The 13,053-nt window shown below is 42.9% G+C and overlaps 1 protein-coding gene across 1 annotated transcript in view; it reads left to right on the top strand.

The window, feature by feature from the left end:
- Positions 1 to 3,922, top strand: part of LOC147701723 (G protein-coupled receptor family C group 5 member C-like) — a 30,275-nt gene extending 26,353 nt beyond the window's left edge. The window contains exon 4 of the mRNA XM_086930343.1: positions 1,072 to 3,922. Coding sequence (XP_086786469.1) covers positions 1,072 to 1,155 — 84 coding nt within the window. The 3' untranslated portion in view covers positions 1,156 to 3,922. The remainder of the gene's footprint in view (positions 1 to 1,071) is intronic.
- Positions 3,923 to 13,053: the final 9,131 nt, after the last annotated feature.

Consider the following 13,053-nt stretch of genomic DNA (forward strand, 5'->3'; position numbering starts at 1 on the left):
AGCATCACAAGTCTCTTGGGATGGGGCCTGAGTGTGAAGGATTCTGTCATCCGTAGTGAGCTCATTCATGATTTTAAAAATTTCTTTAGATTTGTTGTCAGCTGATAGAATTCTGTAAGAGATGTGTGTGTATTTAGCCAGGGAGATATCACTTTTATAATCTTTACGGGCCGCCACGAAGAGCAATCTGTCAGAGTCCGAGTAATTGCGTCTCCAGATCCGTTTGATCCATCTCTAACTTGTCAAATTTCTGTAATCTCTGAGGAAGCAGTACATACAGGATAAATTACTAAAGCTTTAGATATGTATAAAATGCTTCTTACTGGTTTACTGTATCCAAATCAAACCTATGCTGTATTCATTAGCACTAACGTTTAATTTGTTGATGAATATTTAATGTGCATTTTATGTCAATTATACCTATGTATATTTGTAAAGTGCCCAGCTACCGAATAGGGCCTAATCCGCCCTATGTAAAATCACAAATAAATGAATAGTTGGACAAACACACCATCGCACATGACATTCTACCTTAATGTAATCTTCATCTAATTTATCTAAAACAAAATTAGAACGTCATGTCACACTACATATACAATAAACTCTATATGCCAAGGTTGTTAGGTGCCTTTTACAGATTTTATCTCCAAGGCAATTTTACAGCCTTCCACTGAAATCTTATCCCAAAGCACTTCCACAGCTTTTCAAACAAGTCTCATTCCCACAGTCATTCAACACCTAGTCACACAAAACACCTTATCAGTCTCTCACACAAATCACATGGAAAAATTGGTAACAGTTCCACAAAAAAGAGTGCTCACACAAGCTGTCTGCAAAAGCAAATTAACAGAAATCGTTCATATATACCCATGATTAAGGCACTTTTAAGTCTTGTTTCATACAAAGAGCACTGCATAGCATTTTGCTGGATTTACACAAAGCCTTGTTTCATACAAAGAGCACTGCATAGCATTTTGCTGGATTTACACAAATGTCAAGTCGCACAGCTCTGTAAAATGATCTTCAAGTTGATGGCATTTTATTTGTGTTTTTTTCTTGTATTTCCTCCAGTGTTCTGACACCATGAGCCAGTTCAATGTGCAACAAGCACAAAATGAGGAGTGCTGGATATGCCCCCCTCGAACCTGGGCATGAAGAATCGGAAAGCGGGTGCAAAACATGCTGCCTGCTGAAGCAAAACTTGTTTTAATGAGCTGTGTCTGTCTGTCTAGGATTTATATGGACATGTTATTTGGGATACTGCATTTGTAAATTCTGAAATGGGCTTGCGCAGTGAACGAACACTTTTGCCATTTTGTTTGTGGCATCGCTTACAGCTGCATCAGACAGGCATATAATTGGATTGCAGGTTTGTGCCTCGGTCACTCTTTCTGCAAAGTTCTGCAACTATCTTGGTCCCTAGAAATGGGATTATTTCACCACGCTTTCTTGTTCCTGATCTATATTTAAGCCAGAATGTGACCGCCTCCTCCTCTGTATACAACTTTCCTAGGTATACAACATCATTTATCATAAACTTCCCCGCTCCCCTCTGCGCCATACTACACCAGTACAAACCCCTATAGATATATTGTTTTGGTGCTGACTTTAAACCAACTATGTACTCCTGTCTTGGTCTGTGTCTGATCTATAACTGTAATTATGTTTTTTTGCTGGATTGTCCTGGAGTGTGAAGATGACATTCTGGACTTCTGAGAGGTGAGAATCTACTGCCAGGTGCTGTTGGTGTGGCATTGTAAAAGAATGGCTGCCAACTGTCTCGAGGGGATATCAGCAGTCTGCTAACTCAGTATGTGGTACTACTGTCAAGAGGTGTACTATGGCAACAGGCACGAAGTGGGCAGCAAGCCAGTGTAGAGGACTGAAAAAGGAAATGCCTGCCTGTGACAATTTGAGGACAACACACACCAGATGTTTGTGGACTGCATGGCAATATCTGCAAAAGAGGAGTCATGGTGTACAAAGGAGTAGAAAGAGGTCAAAATCTCTAAGGGAATAAAGAGAAAAACTGGGACCGTACATAAAAACAATATAACAAGGACATCAAAATGAAAGTCAGAATAAGAATCAGATACATGAGGCAAGTGATGAATGCATTAATTGTGTTGACTTGTGATATTAGTCTTTGTTTAAATTGTTCCTTGGATGAGGTCATGGGCACTGCTTTTGATGTGCAAGTTATGCGTTGTGTTAGTAATATATCGCGGACCTGGCCATATAACTTGTCAATTTCAGTGGGTATTTTTGGTTTAAATTTGTAACTATAGCTGCACTTTAACATTGTTTTTTTAGGAGAAAACGTTTTTTAAAACATACTGTAAGATGTTATACCAATGCAACCATAATTCCACCTTAACCTTGGTATTTCTCAGTGAAAATATATATCTATATCTACAGATATGTAGATATAGATACAGATATCTATATATATATATCCAAGGAAAACATTTGTCCCCAGTCCGGGACACAAAAATGCTCCGACTCTAGGACTGTATTCTCAAATAAGGTTAATTTTACTGATAACATGTTCCGACCTTGCGGTCTTTTTCAAAGCTTAAGCTGCTCATGTGTACAGCCACCATATATGTGCTTGTTATTGTACAAAACATAGAAAACAGGCATCGCGTTTTGCTGTTTCAATAAACAATGACACCAGACCCTCGTAAGAGTCTAAAAAACCGATTTCCGGTCAAACGATGCAAAAGAAAAGGACAACTCATTCTTTACATTGCATATCATCAGCTCATGATATTGGTGTGGAACATTTATGCAATTATGCGTATCACATTATAAATGCCAGATACAATTAATTTAAACACAGCCTTAGCAAACAGTCGGCTCCATTTGACGCAAACATTTAGGTTAAGTGACCACCAATTAATTCACATAGTTGTTCACCTCTGCAGTTATGTCAATTTATACATATGTTCGCCAAGTGGCTTGTTTGTTTATCCTAAACATATCACAAAGATATACGTGCACTTTCAAGTTGTTAAAATAAATCTAAACAGAGCCATATCACCTTCATCAATTGTCTCGATTTGCGACAAAGATTCAGGTTAAGTAACCATCAGTTAATTCACATAGTTGCTCACCCCTGTAATCATAACATTATACACACTTGTCCCCCTAGTGCAACATCAGTCCTTTAGTAAGTTCAAATGCGCTTTTCAATTTAATGTCTGTTTTTTACCAGCTGGTGAGGCTGAGGTCCCACACTGTTTAGGACCAGAAGCACAGCGTCCCTTGCACATTAAGGTTGCCCACATGTCCGTCACCTACTAAGGTAAAAAACAGACATTAAATTGAAAAGCACATTTGAACTTACTAAAGGACTGATGTTGCGCGCACTGAAAACTTCATGTTCCACAATGCTTGCACTTTGCACACGCCCATTGGGGGCGGCACTACAATGGAAATGAAATAAAATGAAAGCCAATTTGCATCAATGCTCGCTGTCAGATGTGTCTAGTAATTAGCCCTGGAAGAAGAGACCGAGTGTCTTGAAACGGGTTGGCAGAACACATGATTGATGGATATGAAAGGCAGCCTGAAAATTAAACCGAATGGTGGGATGGTTGTCGTGTGCCCTCTCGATGCGCAAAGGTACCTTGGAAACTATATATATAGATATATAGATATATATATAAAAGAGATATATGTGTCCATTACTGAGAAATAAAAAACTGTACATTGTAATTTCTATGTAGATTAATATAATATTCTCTCCATTTTTGAGGAATTTCTAGTAAGTACAGTTAAACTTGATATGTTTTATAATTTTTAAATCTTTTTTCCATACTTGTGCTATGATAAAGGTTACGCTACAATTTCCCATTGTTAATATAACGTTGGTAGCGATTATCTGTTCTTTATCATTTCAATGTACATTAAAATAATATTGTTAGTTAGTTGTGTTTTTTTTAGATTTCATTGTGTTCCCTTGAAATTGTATTTCCTTTAAAAAATATTTACATTTTTGCTTCATTTGTATTCCTTTAAAATTGGTTTAATTACTTTGTACACAACACAACTTTGGAATAAGTAGTTGCTGGGAAGGAATCTGATGGAGAGTCTTAATTGATGGTTGTAATTAGCGATGGTGTGAAAGTTTCAGTGTAGGCGGCAAAATTATTCAAAATTGCACACACATTATGTAGTGCAGAAAGTATATACATTCTATAGGGGGTGATAAGAGTGCTCATAAAATACAGTGGAGAGAGAAATAACAATCAGATCTGAGAAGGAGGAGTATAATGAATTGCAAATCTCCTGAGAGGGAGTAACACCACTCTCAGTGACATCTGGATCACAGAATTCCCTTGATACTGTGAAGACTTCCTTTAGTGGAGAAATTTGCTTTTTTGTAGTTTTATATTGCTGCTTTAGATGCAACTTAAGACACACAATGGATGGACAGAATGCAGAACAAATCAAAACACCCACCCCCAGTCAAGAGATCTGGGTTAAATCCATCATTCCCTTGCTCACCCTGCCACCACAGTTTAGACCTGGTTAAATGCAAATCAGCCTTGACCCTGTGCCTCATGGAAAGAGTCCAGTTCAAACTGCTAAGCCAGGTCCTCCCTAGACCAGAAACAAGCATCCTAGGATTGGTTTCAGGGTTTCACCCTTCATCAGCCAGGATAGCTTGAATACAGTGGCACAGTGAGCCCGGGGCCCACGTCTGGGCATACCCGGCACACTTAGGGCGAGGAAGCAATAGACACACAAAATTGATGGACAGAATGCAGAACAAATCCAAACACTCACCCCCAGTCAAGAGATCTGGATTAAATCCATCATTCACTTGCTCACCCCGCCACCCCAGTTTAGACCTGGCTAAATGCAAATCAGCCTTGACCCTGTGCCTCATGGAAAGAGTCCAGCCCAAACTGCTAAGCCAGGTCCTCCCTGGACCAGAAGCAAGCATCCTAGGACTGGTTTGAGGGTCTCACCCCTCATGAGCCAGGATAGCTTGAATCCAGTGGCACAATGAGCCCTGGACCCATGTCTAGGCATACCTGGCGCACTTAGGGCGAGGAAGCAAAAGACACACAATTGATGGACAGAATGCAGAACAAATCAAAACATTCACGTCCAGTCAAGCAATCTAAGTTAAATCCATCATTCTTTTGCTCACCCTAGCACCCCAGGTTAGACCTGGCTAAATGCAAATCAATCTTGACCCTGTGCCTCATGGAAAGAGTCCAGCCCAAACTGCCAAGCCAGGTCCTCCCTGCACCGGAAACAAGCATCCTAGGACTGGTTTCAGGGTTTCACCCCTCATCAGCCAGGATAGCTTGAATCCAGTGGCACAGTGAGCCCAGGACCCACGTCTGGGCATACCCGGCGCACTTAGGGCGAGGAAGCAAAAGACACACAATTGATGGACGGAATGCAGAACAAACCAAAACATTCACCCCCAGTCAAGAGATCTGGGTTAAATCCATAATTCGTTTGCTCACCATGGCACCCCAGTTTAGATCTGGCCAAATGCAAATCAGTCTTGACCCTGTACCTCATGGGAACAGTCCAGCCCGAACCGCCAAGCCAGGTCCTCCCTGAACTGGAAGCAAGCTTCCTAGGACCTGTTTTGGGGTTTCACCCCTCATCGACCAGGATAGCTTGAATCCAGTGGCACAGTGAACCTGGGACCCACGTCTGGGCATACCTGGCGCACTTAGGGCAAGGAAGCAAAAGACACACAATTGATGGACGGAATGCAGAACAAATCGAAACATTCACCCCCAGTCAAGAGATCTGGGTTGAATCCATCATTCTTTTGCTCGCCATGGTACCCCAGTTTAGACCTGGCCAAATGCATATCAGGCTTGAACTGTGCCTCATGAGAACAGTCCAGCCTGAATTGACATTCACCCCCAGTCAAGAGATCTGGGTTGAATCCATCATTCCTTTGCTCACCCTACCACCCCAATTTAGACCTGGCTAAATTCAAATCAGTCTTGATCCCGTGCCTCATGAAAAGAGTCCAGCCCTCCCTGGACCGGAAACAACCATCATAGGACTGGTTTGAGGGTTTCACCCCTCATCTGCCAGGATAGCTTGAATCCAGTGGCACAGTGAGCTCGAGACCCACGTCTGGGCATACCCGGCGCACTTAGGGCGAGGAAGCAAAAGACACACAATTGATGGGCGGAATGCAGAACAAATCAAAATATCCACCCCCAGTCAAGTGATCTGGGGTAAATCCATCATTCTTTTGCTCACAATGGCACCCCAGTTTAGACCTGGCCAAATGCAAATCAGTCTTGACCTTGTGCCTCATGGGAACAGTCCAGCACGAACTGCCAAGCCAGGTCCTCCCTGCACAGGAAACAAGCATCCTATGACCGGTTTCTCTTGACAGGTGGAGAATGTTTGAATCATTCAGCAATCCGTCCATAATTTGTTGCAGTTACACTTTTCGCCCTAAGCGGGACAGGTATGCCCAGACGTGGGTCCCTTGATCTTTGTGCCACTGGATTCAAGCTAGCCTGGCTGATCAAGGGTGACATACCCTGAAACCGGTCCCAGGATGCTTGTTTCCGGTCCAGGGGGGACCTGGCTTGGCTGTTCGGTCTGGACTGTTCCCATGAGGCGCAGGGTCCAGACTGATTTGCATTTGGCAGTGTCCAAACTGGTGTGGCATAGTGGGCAAAAGAACAATGGATTTTAACCCAGATCTCTTGACTGGGGGAGAATGTTTGAATAATTCAGCATTCCGTCCAGCATTTGTTGTAGTTACACTTAGATGCAACCTAAGCAGAATGGCAGAAGTTGAATCTCCAAATATGCTCTAAGTGTTAACACAACCTCTCACTTCAGCGAATGGAGGGGACATTGCAGATGATAATCTCCCTTTTATCCTGTATTAGTTCCTCTATCGTCTTATCTTAGTTGTGGCATATCTGATTTACACAGAGTGGTGCTCTACTAAGGGGAAAAGAGAAATGGAAGGTGAGCATCCAGCATACAGTGACTAGTAAAGGCATGTTTCTTCTAACTTGTCAAGTGGGTGAGTTAACTGAAAAATCTGCATCATGTATCACTTCCTCTTTCTTCACTCTTCTTTCTGCTGTACACAAGTGCTCAGTACCTGCACAACACATGGGGCTACTCAGACACATATTCATGGTAATTCACTGAAAAAAACATAGGTTTCAAGCCTGTTATAGTTAGAAATTAGCATTTAAAAAACCTTAGAAATTCACTAAAAAAAAACATAGGTTTCAGGGGTGTTATAGTTTGCTGGACGTTTCACTCGTATAAAACCATAGAAATTCCATTGTTATAGTTAGTTCAGCTAACTATAACTTGCGCCCCCGCAATGCACTGCTCATGACGTCACATGTTACATCATTCATGGATTCGGTCAGTGACATAACTGATGACATCTCAAATGGCATCACTGGCACGGTACGAAAACCCCAGAGCGCAAATAGTAATCAATGGGGCAGTCTATTCACCCTACAGCGAGGGACAAGACAGGTCTGTTCCTTGTCCCCCTCATTGTTTTTGCTGGCCTTTGAATCCCTGATCAGGAATATAGAAGCCAATAAAGAAATGAAGGGGGTCACCATCAACGAGGTCACAGTCAAACTCGGAAGACATTTTCATAGTCACAGAGAGCCCTAACCCCTCCATCACTGCCCTCATGGAAACCATTGGTAAGTACTCAACCCACTCAGGTTACAAACTAAACAGAGATAAGTCGGAATAAGTCGGAATGCATGCCACTTAACATCCACACCACTTGAGAGGTACTGGGAAATTCAGGGCTAGCCTGGCAACCCGGATTCATCAAATACTTAGGGATACAATTCGGCAAAGACCTCAAAAGCACGCTCGATCAAAATGAAAAACTAATGCTAATGCTAGAAAAGACAAACACGCTCCTGGAGACCTGGTCGCACACATTTATAACATGGTGGGGGAGGATAGAGACAATTAAGATGATGATCACCCCAATGATCAACTACATGTCAGGAATGCTCCCACTTCCACTCACAGACGAGTTCCACCGAAAAACTGACAAAATGATAAACAAATTCCTATGGCGAGATAAAAAGCCAAGGATAAGCCTGAAAAAACTAAGATTAGATAAGAAGCTGGGAGGGGTAAACGTGGCAGATTTCAGAACATTCCAGACTGCCTTATTAGCGAAACAGAGAGCCTACTGGGTCCTGCCGAGCAAGGGCTATACGCCGGTCTGGCTTAATATTGAGAAAGCCATACTTAACAATCTGGACCCAATAACCCTCCTCACTGCCAACAAGAAGACACTAAAGGCTACCCCTATATTTAAAAACACTAGATACAACCTTCTCAAGATAGACCAAAAAATGGAGCACAGCATTAAAGATTAAAACTGGGAAACACTGTGGGGCAAACTCAAAGATAAAATATAAAGGGAAACCTCTAGCCATAGACTCATGGAAAAGACTGGGGATCTCCTACCCAGCTCAGCTGGAAGAAGGGGAAAGCCCCTGCACTTTCAACATGCTAAAGAAAATGCATAACCTTCCAGATATCGAACTCTACGACTCCTTTAAAATTAGAACAGCCCTGACCAAATCAAAACTCACAAAACACAAACCCTCAAACATCCGTTACATGGAGAATCTGAACAAAGTAGTCCGCCAGGTTTCTCACCTACACAGACTACTTCGAGCCAGTTCCTACAAGCTTAATGACAAAATAACCACATACTGGGAGACACAACTGGGCACCTCACTTAGCGAGAAAGAACTCCAAACCCTCTGGGCATCCCCAGCGAAAAACATGATCTCCCCGGTGTTAGCTCAAACTAAATTCTGGCTTCTTCACAACAGGTACTGGACCCCGGCTCGCCTGGCGACCCTGGGGCTGAGGGAAAACGACCGCTGCTGGAATTGTGACAGGGAGCAGGAGGACCTGGCACACCTTATCTACCACTGCACAAAGGTTAAAACATTTTGGCACAGAATATTCACCTTCATAAACAAAACTTTAGGATGCACTTTAAAGGAAGGTTTGGCTATACTTACCACCGCATTTATAACATCAGAGCTAGATCATTTCACGTTTGGAATATGCCAGCGTGCTGCTCCTGGGTGCTAACAAAGCTGAGGTCCTGCGACTCCAATGGGTTCAAAACTTGGCAGCGAGAACTTTGATTGGACTCCCTCTCGATTGGACTCCCCAGCCTTCCAACCATTGGAAGGCTGCATTGGCTCCCGAACGTATCTCGGATCCAGTTTAAAGCTCTTGTCATGGCGTTTAAGATCCTTAAAACCGGGAGTCCGGTTTTACTGCGCCCTCTGTTGTCCCCATATGTTCCCCGGCATAGCCTGCGCTCACTGGGACAACATAAGGTGAGTGTACCACAAACTAAATTATGCCGCATGGGTGGTCGCTCCTTCCGAGTCTTGGCGGCTAAACTATGGAATTCCTTGCCGGTCCACATTCGTGGTATGGAGAACCGGCTGGTTTTTCTGAAAGCCATTAAAACCTTTCTTTTTCCACCATTATAGGTTCCTTCTGTCTATGATTGGCTAGCTGTGAGTATCTGTCTCTTTTGATCTAGCAGCACCGGGACGCCTCTTTGGTGGGGCAGCTGTTGCGCTTATAAAACTCTTAACATAACATAACATAACATAACTTCTACTTTCGATGGTTCGCATCCAACGAAAATTAAGCTTGTTGTTTGAACACCTCAGCCAATTACATGTTAATTTTGTTCCGTGCACACATACAGAACATGCCATCCCACATATTTTTAAATTTCCTGTAACAAAGTGACTCTATCCGTGCACACTGCATAATAAATAAACATTATTCCACGTTATATTAAAGAAAGGCCGCAATACGGCACATTGTTTTCCCGATATAATTTCCACAGCCTACTGCACCTCCTCCCAACATGAGTGAAGCCCAGGGGCTGCGGAGGCCCCAGCAAGCCCCCGCTATTATTTTTTAAGAAACGCCGCCGGGATAGAGAACACGCCCTACTACATATTAATACATTTCCTGTAACAAACTGACTCTATCCGTGATAACAGTGAATACTGCATAATAAGTAAACATTATTCCACATTACATTAAAGAAAGACCACAGTACCACACATTTTTGTTTTCCCAATATAATTTCCACAGCCTACTGAACCCCCCTCCCAACATAAGTGAAGCCCCGGCGAGCCCCCACTATATTTTTTCAACAAATACCCCTGGGACCTAGCCCACCCAGGAGCCTTATTAAATAAAATGTGGAAACCCGTGACCCCAGCGCCAATTGCGCCGATTTTAAAAAATTTTAAATGCTTTTTTGGGCCCTGGGGGTCCTTCTGGAACCCCCTTAGCAGGCCTAGTCAGTCCGGGTGTTTCTACCCTGCCCTTTTCTCTTGTTTTATATCTTTGTTTCTCAGTTTTCTGGTGACTCGCTTCTACCGAGTCACAAGATGGCTGCCAACACTTCCTGGTTTGGAGTGTTCGCAGCAAATCACAGTGAAGCTTGTGCTCGGAACTTAGGCTCCGCCCAGATATCAAAACTTTTATTTTTCTAATTTCTCAGCAACTACGGAACGGATTTACACCATTTATAAAAAAAGGTCGCTTTCTGATACAAGCACTACCTTTCTGCCAAAATTGGGGTAATTCCGTTCAGTAGTTTCGGCTGTAGCCTTGCCAAAGCTTCCTATGGGAAATTGATTTTTTAACTTTTATTTTTTGAATTTCTCAAAAACTACTAAATGGATTCACACCATTTAAAAAAAAAGTCGCTCTCTGAACCAAGCTCTACCTTTTTGCCAAATTTGGGGTAATTCTGTTTAGCAGTTCGGGCTGCAGCTTGCTGCAAAATTTCCTAGGGAAATGAACATTGAGAAAAGGCTTTTTGGGACCGCCTTTTTTCTCAGCCCCCGCTTAATGAATCACCCCCAAACTTTCAGGATAGGAGCTGACCTGAATAGACTTTTTGTTGGGAGAATTTCAAGAACATTTGTCAAACGACGCCAAAGTTATTAGCATATCAAAAATGCTTTTTCTATGGAAACTAGGTTCTAACTATAACTACCTACTAGTGATCGCCAGTAGGTAATAAGTTAGATGTATATTGATGGCGTCAGGGAGTAAAGTTGAGTACGTAGGATTTACAGAGAATCCCACACTGAGCAAGGTAAATCACAAATAATTCGGGGAAAGGTAATGGAACACAGGAGACGACTAAGACATCATTAAGGAGTGCAAGTGGGAAACATTTCAAATTGGGTGACACTCTCACATGTAAATGCAACAAAAATCAAAATAACATCTAGAGAAATGTATAGTGGTATTGTAAAATGACAAAGACAATGAGCATGTGCACATTCACCTAAAATAATGTAAGAGAAATGGCTCAGTGGTGGACAGTAGGGACATTCAGTTCAGTTATGAAGATAAAGCATCTCAAACCAACTTCAAGGTTATGTTGAAGCTTGGAATGTTATTTCTGCTGAGAAAGTGAATGAAACACATCGATGAACAGAAAACCAGCCTTGGGACAGGGTTTAAGAAGTAGGACGAGAAGTAATCCACTGTGGGACACTCCTACTCAGTGAACCAGCTGCACTACACATTTAAGGAGGCCCCACCAGTTACCAGAATCTCTCCCTCCTTTCACTATCCCACTAAAGACCATAAATTGGGGCTTCTTTAGATGAAGAAAGCCGGCGTATTCTTTTACAGGATTTCCCTTTCTTTACTGAAAATATACAGCAGCCAATAAAAACATCTTTACCATATAAAGTAAAACTACATTTACCAAAACGCCATGGAACTTCATCAATAACCATAGAGACTAGCCCTATAAATTACGCTCTTCTTACGAACACTTCCTTTTTCTTTGCTGCTCGCAGCCGAGTTAAGTGCTTTACTATAATTATTCTTGATCACACACTTTAAAGTGATTTTTTTAACTAGTTTGTTGTTGTAATCATTTATTATTGGTGTTCATTCATTACTATTGTCTATAGTTAATGATATATGTGCAAATAATTAACAAGGAATTGCCTGATTACCTCAGCCACGTCTCAGCGGCACCGCAAGTGCTGACAGACATTGATGCGGTGGTCGGCTGGTGGGCAAGCGTGATTAGGGCAGTTTCAGCTCACACCTCGCCCCCACCAGAGAGCCTTATTTCGTGCGCGCTGGTCCCCCAGTTAACCGCGGCCCGCAGCGCCTTCCCTGATCGGGCCCAGGTTCGTTTTCGAAGCCTAGGCTACTTTTGGGTTATGCAATGCCAAGTAACGATTCCTACTGTTCCGTGGCAATTTCAAAAGTGGAATTGCACGCAGCTCAGTTCCTGGTTACCTCTGTGTGCTCAGACGCCCTTACTGGGCTGCATAAGAGTAAGGCCCTAAGCCGGGTGCAGGCTGTGTATAAGGTTGTCTCCCTGACTCCCCCTGGTGGACTGTAACAATAGTGACTACAGAGGGGCTGAAGAGTAGTTGAAACAATTTTGCACTAAGGGTTGCTCCCCCTTGACCTATTTCTTTGGAATTGTTTGGACTTGGCTAAACCATTGTCTAAATCGCTGCAAAGTAATTAGCGATGGAAGACTGGGCCTATTTTGAGGAGGACGAATATGGATACTACAAGGAAGAACAAGGTCCTCTACTCGAGGACAATCTGGTTGACACCCTGGAAGCATCAATTCAGCAATCTGTTAATAAGGCGGTAAAGGCAGCAGTTCCCCACACGGTCAGTAAAGCGTTAGCAGCCACCCTCAAGGCCATCACGCCGCAACTTGAAAGCTTTGTGAAAAGGCATGGAATGCATCCCCATGATCTGATAGGACCAGCCACGACCACCTCAGAGGGAAATGTTTCAGCTAAGACCAAGTCCTCGAACTGACTGCACGCACAGGCTCTGGCTAAGTTACCCCATCCTCTTCTGGGGACTATCAGTATTCTGTGAATCCAGGCCCGAACCCATCTTCCAATAAAGCTCAGGACACAGACACAGGCACTGACACAGAATCTACGAGGCATACTGCATCCCCCAACAAGAAGAAAA

Source organism: Lissotriton vulgaris, chromosome 7 (genome assembly GCF_964263255.1).
Source record: "Lissotriton vulgaris chromosome 7, aLisVul1.2, whole genome shotgun sequence".
Lineage (NCBI taxonomy): Eukaryota > Metazoa > Chordata > Amphibia > Caudata > Salamandridae > Lissotriton > Lissotriton vulgaris.